This window comes from Peromyscus californicus, unplaced genomic scaffold (genome assembly GCF_007827085.1).
Source record: "Peromyscus californicus insignis strain IS unplaced genomic scaffold, ASM782708v3 Scaffold_17__1_contigs__length_78620276, whole genome shotgun sequence".
NCBI lineage: Eukaryota > Metazoa > Chordata > Mammalia > Rodentia > Cricetidae > Peromyscus > Peromyscus californicus.
In genome coordinates, this window is record NW_026294469.1 from 69,172,618 (window position 1) to 69,189,817 (window position 17,200).

At 51.4% G+C, this 17,200-nt stretch overlaps 1 protein-coding gene across 3 annotated transcripts in view; it reads right to left on the minus strand.

Moving 5' to 3' along the window:
- Positions 1–17,200, minus strand: part of Nfatc1 (nuclear factor of activated T cells 1) — a 113,798-nt gene that overhangs the window by 82,251 nt on the left and 14,347 nt on the right. For all 3 annotated transcript variants that reach the window (XM_052742661.1, XM_052742663.1, XM_052742662.1), the window contains exon 2: positions 16,097–17,198. In XM_052742661.1, the coding sequence (XP_052598621.1) occupies positions 16,097–17,198 (1,102 nt within the window). The remainder of the gene's footprint in view (positions 1–16,096; positions 17,199–17,200) is intronic.

The following is a 17,200-nucleotide window of genomic DNA, read 5'->3' on the forward strand; positions in this document are numbered from 1 at the left end:
ATGGTTACTATGTTACCATATGTAGTCACAGCTTGCCAGTGCTTCATGAATAAAAGAAATCAGCCAGTCTTTAAAATGCTAACCAAACTGACTGCCCAGAGCAATGGAAGAGGTGTAGATAGCCTGCTTGTAGCCAGGAGAGTTACCAATGGGATTACAGGGTTCTGGATACCCTTTGCTAGGAACAATAAAGGTCTCCCTCTTCTACGGGAAACCCTGAGAGGCACCCTTGGCCAAATGGGGCTCTGGGAATAACCTGCCCTGCAATGCTAAGTTACAGCAGACCCAGGAGAAAGAGAGAGCTGCTGGACCCACTCCCTCCGTCTGACTGACATGTGCTTTGTTTCCATTCCAATCCTAACAAGCCGCACCTGAGTTTGTCACCGTGCAGGTACAAGCTGGGCCGTCCCTGCAGGAATTTGACTCACAAACACACAGTAGTGAGTGCCCAGAGCACCTGCATTTGCCTAGCAGGGAGGAATGCTGATGGCGCGGAGCTTGGCTGGCTGCGGCTTCAGAACAGCATGACAAAAGGGACAGACTTCCTGATTCTGGAAGTGCTGCCATGCACTCACAGTTCACACTATGCCTGTCAGGGACCTTTCCTGTGTATGTCACACACCCCGTTTCCAGCAGCTGTCGGGGCGGCGGAAGGAAGAGCAGCGAGCAGAGGGCTGGGCTGGGCTGGGAGGGAGGCCGGCATCCTGGGGAAGGCGCCCCATGGGAGCTGAGCAGCCTCCTGCTTCCAGGAGGGGTGTGTTTCCAGGGCTGTGGGGCCACAGTCCTCTGAGCCAGAAGCGGCATGGGTACCCAGGTGTGGTGGGGGGGGGGGAAGGCACTGCAAAGCCACCCACACCTGCAGCTCTTCATCGTGTGTCACACGTGTGCATAGACGTTGCTTATGTCCACACAGAAAGACTACACTTCGCTGTGAACAGAAAAAGAAAGCTTCACAATGAAAAGTACTTTCCACCCCTAGGAAATTCTTAAAAAGAGAGTGACAGACAGACAGACAAGAATTGTGAAAAGGGGCAGGACGAAGGGTGACTTACACATTTAAGATCATCAACTCTGGTTGGAAATTTTCACTGTAAATCAGACATCTCTCAAACCCCACAGGACTGCATCTCGAATCAGAGATGGGGACCAGGCTGGAGGAGGAAGCTAGCTGAATACCATGTGTCCACTGCTGCCTTCCTGGGGTCTGAACTTCAGATGTCACCGTGATTCTGCTGCCCACAGGGTCTCTGACATCAGATGAAGGGGGGGGGGGGGCTGCTATTGCCTGCTAAAGATGTGCACTGGGGACTGAGCCAAAATTCTGTACACATCTTCAATTCAATTCTACCCCCTTTGAAAATCACACTCAATGCAACCCTGGGAACAGCTGGCTAGGCAGGGCCCCGAGAGCCCTCAACTTGTACAAATGAAGTCATTTGAAGTTACTTGCACACTTGAAAATCTTGTATCATACACCAATGATCCAGAGACACTGTCTAAATAAATGGGTGTGGATATGCAAGCATTTTACATAAAAGGGGTTTGTCTTCACAAAACATATAATTTTGTATCCTGACATTTTTTTAAAGAAAAATCAAATTTTTGAGCATCTGACTGCATTGATAAAAAGTGGTTTAATTGTCACACCACATTTTATTGCACAGATATTACTGTGCGGCTGGACTTTGGTTACTACCCAGTCTATGGCTAACATAAATGCCATAGACGTGATGTCCACACAATTAAATCAGAGACTGTATCTTTGCCCCATCCTGAACACAGGGTCAGCATTTTGGGGTCCCTGAGGTATTAGCCTCACACTCCCCTGAGATATGAGGGAGCCTCTCACCCCAGCCCCCACTTGTTGTAACATCAGCCTGACATATTTCACTCATTTTCAAAACTGTCCCCCAAGAATGGCTTGAGGTGCTGCTGTCTGCCCCTCCATACAAACCTTGACGTCGAAGCAGAAAGCAGTGGGCGGTATGTAAAGAGTATATTTGAGTGAAAACATACTTCTGACCCACCAGAAGTAAAACTCCTGGGAATACCTGGCCCCTGACCATCTGCTTCCTTTTTGGCCTTGCGTCTTACTGAAGATCTTCTGGGGCCTCGGGACACTTCCCACGGCTTAACCTCCAGCCCAACAGAGGCTGGCCACGCTGGGCCATCCACTGTCAGTTACTGTGTGCCTGGCACCTCCTCCGTTCTAAAACTGCCATCTGTGATGAACAATGTCATGATGCCACAGAGGGAAGGCCAGGCCTTGCTAACTCCACAGGACAGACAAATATCCTGAGACACAGTACCAGGGCTGAAGAGATGGTTCAATGGTTAAGAGTACCAGCTGCTCTCCCAAAGGATCTGAGTTCGATTTCCAGCTTCTATGTCAGACTGCTCATGACCACCTCTAGCTTTTGCAGGCATTAGCACTCATATGCATGTGCACAAACACACACACACACACACACACACACACACACACACACACACACACACACACACAAGTAATAAAATAAATCTTAAAAAAAAATCAAATTAAGCAGCAGACAGATGCCATGGTGGCTGAGGGCACTCGCTGCCAAGTCTGAAGACCTGAGTTTGATCCCTGGGACCCACATGGTGGAAGATGAAAATGTACTCCTGCAAGGTGTCCTCTGTCCTCCCTGTGTGCACTATGACACACCCACAAAATAACTAAATATGCAATGATAATGAAAAGAAACACATTACAGGATAAAGCATGAGCAGATTGGGGGTGAGCAGCCTGTGGCTGGGCCATGTTGCTGGCTAGACTATGCTAGGCTCACAGAGCTGGCGCTCGCCCTCTTTCCCATAGAGCCCACATCAAGCATCCATTGCTCCTCTTAGCCTGTTCAAAGCAAACATTCAGTGGTTTTGAACAAATTTAGAATTTTTTCTGAATGCTTGCAAGAAATTGTGTGTGTGTGTGTGTGTGTGTGTGTGTGTGTGTGTGTGTGTGTGTGTGTGTAGCTTTTCCTTGATTCTGGGGTACCGAGGGCCTTGGGTCACAAAGCAGTATGGCCTCCAGCTGTAGGGTCTGAAGGGACAATGGCTAATGTAGCCTCCATGCTGGGGGAGGAGGGATGGAGCGATAGGCTGCGTGGGAATGATGGGCAGCTTCCCCTGATAACGGGGCGAGTCAGATCTTCCACAGTGCTTGGTATGTGGGCGTAGCGCAGGGAGAAGCCACCAGCTCTCCTGTTTTGAATCACTGTTCCCATGAGAAAGGGCTCCGCCTCCCACTGACAGGAAGCATGAAAATGCTGTTGGCACACAGGTCACAGCACAGAGACCAACTCCATCCGAGGTCACAAACCTGAGGCCCAAGTGGGTTCACATTCCCTGGCTCCTGTCTGTACGAGGCCCACAGTTCCCAGCTCCACTGTCTCTGAGCATCAGAGGCTGGTGCATAAAGACCATTAGGCTCTTTGGGGCGCTCATCTCTCTAACTGGCCACTGGGGGTTCCAGTATCATCTCCCTTCTGTGCAGACCTTCTACACACCCTCATCAACACCTCATCCAGCTCAGCTAGACTGCTCGGTGGCACACAAGTCTCTCTCAAATTCCACAGCACAACATCCCTTGACTGGAACCAACATGGGCCTCATCTGAGCACTCAGAAAGTACCTGTGGGTACAGGTTTTTTGAAAGAATTTTCCAAGACAAATCTTTGCTTTGTGTTTGTTCTGAGTTCTACCTTTTCCATTTCTCCTAACATAACGTTCCAGGGGACTCAGAAGTGCTGCTCAGGAAGCACAGATGCTACTCGAACCAGAGCTCAAAGCCAAGGCTGGGCAGATGACAGCTAATGACTCAGAGTGTCATGTGGTTTCCTCTCCCTTTCAAATGCCTAAGCTACCTCTGAGAAGGGGACCAGGGCATGGCTGCCTGGCCACCTTGTGTGGGAGGTGGTGGAAAGGATAAGTGGGTTAAAACAGTCATTGAATGCCTGGGCTACCACAGAGGGACGTAGGCATCTGCCCCACAGACATGCAAAGGCCACTGGGCTACCATAGAATCCAAATCCAGAGGGCCCTAGGGGTCACACCAATCTGACAGACACAAGAGCCAAGTGACACCTTCAGCAAGATCCATATGGGGGGGCGTGTGTGTCCAAAACAACTTCTGTCAGGAAGAAAAAGGAGAGGAAAGCAAAATGTGTAGATGTGAGGGAGGGAAGGAACGCTGAATGGAGAAAGGATCCACCCCAAACCGACAGCCGCTAAGAAAATTCCAAATTAGGGAGCTGTGAACACTGGCCTGAGATCACGGCTTATTTTATGTGAGTTTCTAGGTGAGTCAATGGTGTCATCAGTTTTGAAGGTTGAATTCCTGTCTCACACACATTAAAACATGTACAGATGAAGCTTTGAGAAGCCCAGAGGTGTTCGGAATGACAGGGCCAGGCATGGCGGGGTGAAAGACAGAGCCAGGAACCTCCACGCCGGGCCCTAGACTTAAAATGCCTTGCATTGGAAAGTGAAAGACTTGAGACTTGTGAGGGACAGATTTGGAGAGCTGGAGCTGAAAATGATCAGCATGGCAGACTAAGTTACATGATAAGTGGTTCTTTTTATTATGCATATTTCTGCTTTAATTACACAGTAATGGCGCCTGGGTAGTGGTGGCACACACCTTTAATCTCAGCACATGGGAGGCAGAGGCAGGAGGATCTCTGAGTTTGAGGCCAGCCTGGTCTACAGAGTGAGTTCCAGGACAGCCAGGGCTACACAGAGAAAGCCTGTTTTGGAAAAACAAAACAAAACAGAAAACAGGTCACACAGTAATGAACCTAGTTTGGTGTATGCGCTCACGTGTGAGGACAGCCTCAGGGGCTGGTCACCGACTTCCTCCTTACTTGAGACAGGGTCTCACTGGTGGTTCTCTGCTGCCTATGGCAGCCCACGACCTTCTTAAGAGAAGCCAATCTCTACCTCATTTTACTCTAGGAGTGTGGAGAGGATGGGTTCACACTACATCCAGCTTCACGTGCCGACTGAGAGCCCACGTCAGGTCCTCATGCTGCGCTCCTCAGCTGTCTGTCAAGGAAAGTCATCCCAGCTACAGGTACGAGAGCAAAAGCACTTCAGAATAATTCCTGGGTATCAGAACCCAGAGGGGGCACAGTTTTGCTTAAATAGTTTGGGTAAAAAAAAAAAAATCCTTTCAACTCTGAATCTTCCATAGTTAAAAGCACCACGTGTACTCGTCTTAGAGGGAAAATGTGAAGGCTGTCTATGCTTCCGTCATCCTAAAGTCCATGAAGCTGATCTAAGCCTAAAGTCTGCCCACGGGAAGGAAAATGGAAGCGAGTCAAAGGGAAAGAAGAATTTCACCTTTCTAACAGGGGCAGCAGCCAAAGGCCTTCCTTTAATTAAGGAGAGAGAGAGTCGGAAGGAAAGGGGTGGGAAGTGAGTGGGAAGAGAGGGAAGGAGAAAATGGTGAAGGAGGGAGAGAATGGGGAGGGAGGGAGGGAAGGAGGGGGGAAAGGGCTGCTCAGGCTATCAATGCACTTATTGGCTGGCTCTGCAAAGGTTGGGCCTCAAGGGCTCCATCTGTCCGTCCATCCAAGGCCAAGCCCAGGACCACCCAACAACACTGTTGAGAGCATACATCTGGGCCACGGCCCCTGACCACAGGACTCTTGGCCTGGGAAAACTTGCCTCACCCAAGAGGGGCTGGCCTTCCTAGAGGTTAACCCAGTGCCTGGACAGAAAAGCCCCAGTGGCCACCTCAGACAGACAAAATGGACAGCCTAAGGATGGTCTGATGGGGAGCAGGTGTGTGGGTTAGACCTTCCTCACTCTACCTGAACACGAGTGTCGTCGCTGACAGGGTTCCTGGCTGTCTAAATAGGTTCCCGAGCTCCTACTTTTCCCAAAACAAGCTGGGAGGGCCTCAGGGACCCCAAGCCCCAACAGCCAGACCCTTAGCAAAATGTTTCCTCTTAAGTTGGAAAGGGTGAAGGTGGGAGTGAGACCTTATTAACCAGGACACCTTGAAATAGTCTAAGGGCTCTGGAACACCACTGTCCTGGCTGGAGACTGCTGACCAGCCATCCTATTATTATTGGACTAGTGTCCTGGGCATGCCACTAAAAAGTGGCTCCTCTCTACACCCAAGGGGGGACAGGTACTCAGCGTGGGCCCGAACCCCAGGTGTAAGCAGGAATAGGGAAGGAAAATGGCCCAATCCCTGACTTCCCTGCCGAGAGCTGGGCTCGGAATAAAGGAGCTGCCCTCTGCCTGCCTCCACCATTTATGGTCCAGCCTCTACCAGGATGGCTGCGTGGTACAAAGCTCTCCCTGCTCTCTAGGACTTAACATAGCCTAAGAGCAATAACCCAGGATGAGTGTTCTACTCATTCTGTGCTCCACCCATCCTAGTCCCTGTGCTGGTCCAGTAGTTGGGGCACGGGGCAGGAAATCCTAGGGACTCTTGCCTAGGACGTAGGCAGAGCCTGGTAGACAGGTAGCCCCTGTAACAGAAAGCAAATACATGCCTGGCTCAGGAGACCAAGTCAGAGTCACAGATCTGAATCTTGCAGGATACAGACAGTAGGCATGTGAGTATATGCATGCAGGTGTGTGTGCATCCTGGTCTACATGTAAGTGTTAAAACTGCAGATTCACAGACTGTTGGCTGCTTCCTGAGATCTCACCAATGAGAGTGTGGAGTGTCTCCAAAGAAATACTTCCTCCAGTTTTTTTTTTTTTTTTTTTTTTTTGGACACCCTGCCTTTCAACCCCAGACCTCCCTGACCCCAGGACATCCCACGAGCCTCCTCCTATGCATCAGAAGCTCAAGAATTGCCCTCTAAGGCTTGGTATCCCATCATTGTCCACATAACTCTTGCCACCTGGGAACTGGGTGGGTGGAGGGCAGAACTCATGAGCCAGGCTGAATCTCCAGGCACCATGAGACCTGGGCTTCTGGGTTTCTGGCCAGACTCTGGAAGGGTCTCTGCCCTGTCCACCTGTTTCAAACTAGAAAACAGAGAACAAAGAAAGAAGGAAGGACAGATGGAGAATATTTCCCAGGAGGATTTCTGTGGGAAAGGAACTGTTCGGCCTTTCCTGCTCCCTCTGCCTGGAGCAGGCCCAACTTCTGCATACCCTGCATTTCTCTTGGGCACCCACCTTCCTCTTCCACACCGTGCCTTTCTCTAGCCGCTGAGTGGCTCCTAGCAGCTGCAGCTGATCCGCACTCACATCCCTGATGTTTTAATAATGAGAATGCTTTAGACCACACCTGCCAGGAGTTACTTATGAAAAATGAAAATCAAAACAAACAAACACAATAACTCAAGCAGGACGTAAGAACACAGGATGGAGGACAGGCAGGTCACGGGACACTTCTGCTACTTCCTACAACGTGGTTTCCAAGTGATGCTGAAATGGTGGCTGGTCAAATTCTGAAAGCTGGTTCAGTCTGTTCAACATGGCACCAACCCTCAGGGAAGCCACTGTCATTTATGGTCAGTTAAAGCAAGTCACTTCAGTCACGACACTCTGAGCTGTCACAAGGCTGAATCCTCCAGTCATCACGAGACATGGAACAATCTGGGCCCAAGGCTGGAGAACCTAGACATACCACAGAACTTCTGCCTCCTGCAGAATCAACACCTATAGTCGGACACCCACACAAGGTGTCACAACTCTGTCCCTAACTTAGAGATCCTAGGCCATTAGTGCCACCGGCTGCCCAGGGCTCCTTGGTTCTAGAGTTCTGGTCCCAGCAAAAACAAGGTTATCATAGCAAGTTACTGCCTGGGGCTTTGGACACACACGGCCACATTCTTCACCTGTATGGGTGAGCTAGGCATTTGCACCCTGCTCATCCTGGTGACCTGAGTGGATTATCTGGAAGCAGCAGCCCATGTAGCAGGGGCCGAGCTGGGCAGCCAGCCTATGCAGGGCTGCCAATGGCAGGGCCAAAGGTGCATGGCCACTCCTATGCCAAATCTCCTGGCAATGTTTGCATCTGAAGAACACGTGCATACGACCATCACGTCCCAACGGACACCTTCCAATGGGGCTGGGACACTTGCATCTGCAACACTGGCAGGTGTGGTGTCTACACACCATGTCTACGCTATCACGGCAGGCGAGTCCTCCCTTCTCCTTATAGGTGCCTCACCTGGCAAAGGGCTATAATAGTCCCTTGTAGATGGGACTTCAGGGGATGTAGAGTGTTCTGAGAATCCTGCAGCAGATGGAGCTTCCCTGGCTGCTCTTCCAAGTACAACAATGCCAATCCGAGACTAGGCTGCATGGCTCCCGACATGTCACAGTCCTGTCACCAGGAGAGACTTCAGAATAGACTATAAAAAGACAAACAGAGGGCTGGGGAGCCAGCCGTCAGTCAAGTGTGTGCTTTGCACGCACAGGACCTGAGTTTAATCCCCAGACCCCACATTCTGGAGGCGGGGGGAGCCAGGTGCTGGCTATGATGTCTATGAAGGCAGAGACAGGTGGGTCCCAGGGGCTCAGTGGCCAGCTAGCCTAGCCTGCTTGGCAAGCTCCAGGCCAATAAGAGACCCCCTCTCTCTAAAAGAGAGAAAAGAAAAAGAAAATAGTAGTGGTGGCTGGAGTCCGAGGAGTGATAGCTGAGGATGTCCTCTGGTCTCACACACATAAACACACACACACACACACACACACACACACACACACACACACAGACACACACATACTCACATACCCACAATAAACACACGCACTCACACCACACACACCAAACACACACACACACACACACCAAACACACACACACTGACTCACATACCCACAATAAACACACGCACTCACTCACACCAAACACACACACACTGACTCATATACCCACAATAAACACACGCACTCACTCACACCACACACACCAAACACACACACACACACACACACACACACACACATACACACCAAACACACACACACACACACACATACACACCAAACACACACACACTGACTCACATACCCACAATAAACACACGCACTCACTCACACCACACACACCAAACACACACACTCACATACCCACAATAAACACATGCACTCACTCACACAACACACATACCAAACACACACATACACACTGACTCACACACCCACAATAAACACACACAGACACTCACACCATACACACACATACAGACACACACACCATACACACACTGCACACTCTCATACCACACACATAATACAAAGACACACAGACACACACACCACACACACTCTCATACCACACACATATACACAGACACACAGACATACACACACACACACACACACACACACACACACACACACACACACACACACTAAGCCTCACTGTTTTGCAGTTAAGAGTTGTATATTAGTAGTGAGCATTTATTCCCCAACTGGGTCTCATCCCTAGGCAGAGACATTGTTCCATAGGCAGCCCCAACTAGAACTAACAATGACTGCCCACAACTTTTCTCAGGCGAAAACATGTGAGCAGAAATTGGACTGTTTCATCTGTGGTCACTGATGCATGTGGCCTTGGACACTTCCTCCCAGCCAGTGTTCTAGCAGTTTGAGAAGTCTTAAAATTCGAGACTGGTGAAGGCTTCAGCACCAGAACACTCCTAGACCTGAGTGGGGACAACCAAGACCAGGTATGGCCTATGTTCCCTCCCAGGGACATGAAGTTACATTTTTATTATTCTGAGACCGGTAACAATTAAGATCCAGATGGTCGCACTTAAAAAGCCTGAGCTCAACTGTGTGGTGGTGGCACACACCTTTAATCCCAGCACTTGAGAGGAAGAGACAGGTGGATCTCTGTGAGTTTGAGACCTGCTTGGCCTACAAAGTGAGTTCAGGACAGCTGAGAAACCCTCTCTCAAAAACCAAAAAACCAAAAAAAAAAAAAGGCCTGAGCTCCAAGTCTCAAAGAGTAGTGTCATCTTATTTTCCTCAGGAATGCGGAAGTGCATGAGTTCCCCTTTCTTCACAGAACGCTCAAAGGAAAATCAAAGGCCAACATGCCCCATACTGACGGAGCTTCATGTTCACAGCCTCCTTGAAAGTCCTAGCGGAAACATCAGGCTAACTTTCCAGGCAGAAGTAAATGAGGTAAGGCCCGTGCTCCAAGTATCAAACTCTGAACTGACACCAGGAAGAGGAGTCGGACATCTCAGGCACCCTACGCCACTGGAGAGGCACTGGAGGAGCGAACAGAGAACTCCACATACAGTTCCCAGGTCTCAAGTGCTCTGCCCATAGCCCCAAGGTCCTAGAAGGCAGTCCCATTCTCTAGGGCCAGTGAGTTCTTGGGCTCTGGCTCTCCCCAAGGAGGCCTGGGTTCACTCCTGCCCTGGAGCCCCTACACCCTCCCAGGATTACATAGGGCTCATGGGAAGGCTGACTCCATGGAGCAACTTAGAGTCAGGGACATCACAGAGGTAGCATCTGGAGTGCAGGCTTCAGGATCAGCTCGTCTTGAGTGTCTGTCCTGGCTTCATCAGTTATCATCCGGGAACATTAATAAGGGACCTTGTTGGTTTTTTGTCAGGGATGAGGTGGCTGTGTGGAGACCTGACACAGGCCACTGCTTCTCTATCTGCAAAGGCCCCTAAGATGTGGACGGGGTGACAGAGACTTCTTCCCAATCTCAAACCAGCCCTCCCTCCTCGTTCTCCAAGTCCTTAGAGGCATCCAGGGTCTGTGGCATAGTAGGAAGATGGGTGTGACACCACCACCACCACCACCACCACCCACCCCCCGTGAGACTGGTGGTGTGTTCCTGGAACTGGGGCAGGGATATCAAAGGCCAATTCCAAAACTAAGAACAAACAGCAGATAGCTCTTAAGAACACAAAGTGCACGTCCATGGACCCACAGTCCACGGCAGCCTCGCCCTTCTCCACCAGAGCCTCTGCCTGGATGCCTTGTCTGTGTGTGTCACTTGCTAGGTGAGGCTGGCTCTGCTGGGTGGAGCTGTTCTGATGCTCTCGCCAGCACAGGGGAATGCAGCCTCTGTGAGCCCCCAGCACCAGTCACTAACTATTCCCAGCCAGTGACTCAGTTTCACTCAATACCCAACTGTGAACACTGCACACTGGTGAGAGCTATCGGGAGACACGGGGGAGTCAACACTCACAGCACCTAGGAGGGTGGCCCTAAAACAAGAGCTGAGATGCTACCGCCACCAAGATGCAGGAAGAACCGCTTGGAAACAATACTATGGCACTAAGTTTCCCCCTAGAAAAGGGTGGCATTCAAGAGACACGGTACTAGGCATTGGATGTCAAATCCTATGACAAGGTACTAGGAATCATATAGAAAGAGTATTGATAATCCTATAGCTTAATACTGGAATTTATATAGATAGGGTACTGGGATATATATGGACAGGGGATTGGGGATGGCTGTAAACTGCTTTATTATTCACAGAACACTCTCCCAAGGAGATGCAAGTGCCACTAAGTCCACAGCACAGCCAAGTCCACTGGGAAGATTCTGCTCCCTGTGGCCACCAATTCATTCACCCTTCTGTGCTGTAAAGAAGGCCAGGGCCTTCCTAGACTCCAGCTTGCAACCAATCTACAATCATCATGAGTCTCTCAGAGCCTCTCAGAGCCCAGAGACTTGGATGTTCTTGGCAGATGTCACAGATATGAACAGGCCAATTTGGCTACCATAGCCCTGAGGTGGGCCATCACCCCCAAGGACCTGAGGACCCACAGGAGCCAGAACAATCGTCACAGACATTGTGCCTTCCCTGGGCTACAAAGGATACTGGATTCACAGGACAGCTATCCAAAGTGAAAATCCCCTGAGGAGAGCAGTAGGGCAAGTGTGGAGAAAGATAAGACCTGGATTTATTGTGAACATTTACAGGCGTATTTAATCTTATTCCCACTTAGGATAAACTCTGAGCTACTCTGATAACCTCAAACGCAAGAGGACTTGCTGGACCTTTTGAAGCTAACACTTGTGCATATCATCAAAGCCACTACTATCATCAAGGCATCCAACATCACAGCCAAAACCTGAAAGAAACAAGGTCTGACACGAACTGATTTGAACATAGTATCCATTTCTTATCATCTCAACCAAGCCGGCTCCCTGAATCAAAGCCTTGCCAAGCCTGCCCCACCCCTTGGGAATGCTGTTCTTCAGAAAGAAATGGCCCTCGTGCATCACAACCTAACTCAGCAAACCTGCCGTTGATGCTGCCCACACACTTAGTTAAAATGTTTCCGCTGGCCCCATACCAGTTCCTTCTTATCTGAATGCGTCATGTAACTTTGCCTTTCTATAGGCAAGTTCAGAGATCATGCTGGCTGAGGACGTCAGGACAGTAAGACGCTTCCCAGGAGTCTGTCCTAGAAGGGAAGAAAACGCTCCAATGCAAAGCTGACCCCAGTGGTGACACACAGCACGGGTATGCTGTGAAGTTCGGCTCAGGATGGAATGGGTGGACGAACAGTCGTTTAAACTTTAGTCCCTTTGGGCAAATGCAAAAGTCCTTTAAAACGGCTGTGGAGGTAGCATGTCAGTGAGGTGCCTGCTGTTTACGAAAGCGTGAGAACCTGAGTTGGGATCTCCAGTGCTCACATAAAAGCTGGGTGCAGTGGCACACATCTGTAACCACAGCACTGGTGGGGGGGGGGGGTCGTCTGCCCACCATCTGGGTTGGTGTGCTTCAGATTTCATGAGAGACACTGCCTCAAGACTAAATAGATAGATAGATAGATAGATAGATAGATAGATAGATAGATAGATAGATAGATAGATAGATAAGTGTGGAGAGCAACAGAGGACATCCAAAGCTGACCTATGACCTCCACATGTGCATGCATGAGCACATGGGGGCATGCACACATACATACACTACCCACAATCCCCTAAGGGCCACAATCTGAAAACTACATTTAGGAACAACCTAAGGAGAACCGGCATCTCCAGACACAGGCACTCTGGTGTCCACGCGGCCACTCCCGGCCCACTCCTAGCTAGCAGCAACATCAAAGGTGACGGACTCCACCTGCACAGAAGGCATCTGCCCCCGCTGTCACCACCAGTGAGGCTCAAGCAAGTTACCACAGCTTCCGTGCCAGTCTCCTGCAGCAACATCCACTTAAAGCCTGCGTCTAGAACCACGAAAGCCCAGCCATCATCATTAGCTTCACAAACATAACTTCCTCAGTTGTACCAAGAATTCCATGTCGTTCTTTGATCTAGTCCCATGGAACTGGCTGGAGCACCCTGAACAGGAGAGGGAGTGGACACCACAAAAAGAACAAACAAGATCCCCGGATGGAATTGAAAGGACTCAGGAGGCACTATGCCCAGGATAGGGCAGGAGGTGGATTCACACTGGGAGACTCTCCGGACCAAATCTAGGGGACATGTGGGGACAGAGCCTTTCAGGGGCACATCTAGGTCCCTGCTGTCTTGTGCTTGTCCACTAAGAGTGTCTGTGGGGAGGGAGTCTGGCTTCTTCACGGTGATGGTCAAGCCGTTTCACGTTTCATCTCCACGAGAGCTTCCAGCTGCCTGGAGCAGCCATTAGTGAGTTGATGGAAATCCATTCAAAGGGACCAGGAAACATATTTCGAGGTGAACCAAAACAGTGGGAAAAGGTGAACTTCAAACCCCAGGATGGGGTGGTGTGTGTTTGTGTTAGCTCACAGGAATGTCATGGAATCACAGCCACCCCAGGGGCTCTGAGACTGCGAGATAAAGACCATAGGATCACAGACCACCAGGCCCCTGTCAATGCTCCTAAGTAGAGGAAAAAACCAGCTACCTTTCCAGGGCCTGTGCCACTAGCAGGCTGGGACAGGCAGCCAGCCAGCTGTGGGCCACCAGAAATACCCAACTTGCTGTGGGCACCTCTGAGAAGAACCAAAAAAATATAAAATGGGGACAGATTTCATGTTTGGAGACATTGTGCTATTTCCCTGAAAAAGTAAGATGGGCAGTCAGTGTTGATCTGTGTCCCCAAAGTTCCAACTTGGACTCTTAGCCCCCAGCACCTCTGAGAGTGACTGATTTGGAGAAAGGACCTTTAAAGGTGACCAAGTTGGTGTCACCAGCATAAGCCCAGATCCAGGTCTGGGGTACTTAAAGGAAGGAAGACAGGAATGGCCGAGGAACACAGTGGGAGATGGTGGCTACATGCAAGCCAAGAAAGAGTCCCGGAAGGGGCCAGCTGACTATACACACATTCATCTTGGGCTTCCAGCCCCTGAGCTGGGGAGAGCATGTGTCTGGTAGGAAAGGCACCAACCAGCCTGCAGTTCCTGTCACTGCAGCCCCCGCAGGCCGCCGACATGCTTACCTGAATCTTAACCTACTGCTATGGCTCCAGTTATATTTCAGGACATTTCCCTGCCCTTGGTCTCAGGAGTTCCACTCAGTCTCTATGAGTGACAATGACCTTCCCTGGCCATGGGCCACAAATCAAACTTGTCACGCTGATGACTGTGAGCTGAGAGGGCCAGTGTTGAAATACTCTTGGTTTCAGTTAAATAAAAGTCATAAGGAGAGTATGGTAGGCACACCAGTTCTTTATGGATTTTAGGTTCCCATGTTTTAGATAAATCTTGTTCCTGACATGCTCTGAGGATATGGCTTGAACTGCCAGCCCTTTGTGTTCCCAGGACAGACGGAGGAACACAGGACAGACTGACAGAGGCCTGTATGCGCCGAGACAGGAAATAGCTCTGTTCCACTCCTCTGCCCTCAGCTCACACTCTGTGCCCAAGACAGGCCCTTCTCACTTTAGAACCTGTGCACCTGCCCTTTGCTACAACTTACAGAAAGGTTCAGCTGTGCCACTCCCAGCCTGCCCCTCCGTCTCCCGGAGTGACTCCCAGCCTGCCCCTCCATCTCCCGGAGTGACCCCCAGCCTGCCCCTCCATCTCCCGGAGTGACCCCCAGCCTGACCCTCCATCTCCCGGAGTGACTCCCAGCCTGCCCCTCCATCTCCTGGAGTGACCCCCAGCCTGCCCCTCCATCTCCCGGAGTAACACATGGCCATGAGGTTGCATTGTGTGGAAAGGACCCCCTCCCCAAAAAGACCCCACTAGAGCTAGTGGCCTCACAGTCAGTAGAGAGCAGGGTACCACATATCAGGTGGTTGCATGAGTCTGCCCTGAGGAGAAGCGGATGAGAAGGAGGCAAAAGAGAAGTGCCAGGTCTTAGACAGCCCATGCTACGGGATGGGTCCCTGGATCTGAGGTGCCTCAGTTCACGGAAGCAGACCAGACTCTGATTTCACATGTGCTTTCAGCGGCCCGAGGAGGAGATGTTTTCACGCCTCCTGGGAAAACCCTGGAACAGAAAGCAGCCTGCCAGGCGTCACAAGTGGCACACCTGTCAAGAAGGCTGTTTAGTGACAGATAAAAGCACTGAGCCGGTGAAATGGGCCCGGGAAATCGCAAGCAGCCCTGCATCCTGTTAAAAAGAAAAGCCAACAACTTAAGCCCGGAGTTTTGTCACATGCTCGAGCTCCCTGTTAGCAGACTGCCAGCAAGCATGTACTGGTCTCCTGGGAGCCGATGGCTGTGCTGGTGGGTGGAACACTGGTGAGCTGGCTGCTCTGGGGGACTGTGGAGCTGAGGGCTCCACATCTGCCCCAGCACGGCGATAGCAATTAAGGCAGAGAGAGGAAGTGGGCACGCAGCAGGCAGAACACACAGGAGGATGGCTGCCTCACCGGGCTTATTAAAAAACACAACTGTGATGTGTGAGGCACCTCACCCTGAGGAGAACGACAGCCCCAGGATCCATGGGCTGCAACCCGACCCCTGGCACCTGTGAACACGACCTCCAAAAAATTAGCGTCTGTGAAGCAATACTCCTGGGGGTCCCCTAATCTGTTGAGGCGCCCTTAGAAAAGGAACTGTCAGACAGAGATGGCATGTAGGAAACTGCCACCAGAAGAAACAGAGCGGGTGGTGACAGTGCCACGTGTACCAGCATACCGTTATTTACAGAGAGAAGCCAGGGCAGTGCACACCTCTAACCCAGCGACATTCCTGCTGTACGCCCCCCAAACACAGCTCAACCCCAGCCACAGACTGCTTACCTCATGTATGACGTAGGGGACAGAGACTTGGGCTTCGCCCACTGGTATGGGGCCTGCGGCACCGACAGATACTGCTCGCAAAAGGCACCCTTCCGAAGGTGCTGGAAGGCGAACTCCTCGGGTGGGAAGTCAGAGGTGGGCGGAGTGGTGCCCAGGTCTTCCCCAGCTGGCTCTACCTTGAGGGCCACTGAGGGTGCATGCTCCAGGGCTGTCTTCCGAGACTTGATAGGGACGCCATCACCCAGGTCCAGAGTGCTGTCAGTGGTCAGGGCGTTGATGGCTGCCACGATGGCGGAGCTGGTGTACTGGGTGGTGTTACCAAGCCAGGTGTCTTCGGTCACACTGACCCGAGGGGAACCATGTGGGGACGGTGTGGGCGAGTGGTGGGGTGAGCAGGAGGGCTGCCGGCCATTGAGACTGTACTTGCGCTTGTTGCAAGGGGACGTGGGCCGGGAGCCACGTGCTCCAAGCCAGCTCTCCTCAGTGACACTTGCACGAGGAGATGTGGATGGGGAGTGCCTTGGAGATCCCAGAAGGTGACAGGCACCCAGGCCTCGGGGAAAGGCCTCCTCTGGGTCCGTGGTCTTGGGAGACACGCAGGGTGACTGCCACGGAGAGGTCTGGGGGGATGCATATGGGTACGAGTAGTTGGACTCGTAAGAGGAGGCCTCAGAGTTACAGCTCCTTGAGGACAGGCTGCTGGCTGGGCTGAGGCAGGAGGGGTCTCTGTAGGCTTCCAGGCTGGGCAGGTGCAGGGTGGCTGTGGACGGTGACCGCTTGCAGCTGGGAAGAACATCTTCTACCTCCACGTCGTGGAAAAACTGGCCGCTGCCATGGTGGAGGCCCAGGTAGGAGGTGATCTCAATTCGAGGACTCTCCAGAGTCGGGGCCCCGTTGGGCCGGGTGTTTCCAGAGGACAGAAAGTACCCTGAGGGCCCGCTGTCCACAGCCCCTCCATAACTCGAGGGATGATTTGCTGAAGGAACAGCTGAGATGCCCGGGGTGGATGTCTGGAGGTCATGGCATGGTGCTGGTAAGGAGGTGTGTGGTGTGGGAAGGGGCAGAGTTGAGGCGATGCTAGGGGATGCATAACTGTAGTGTTCT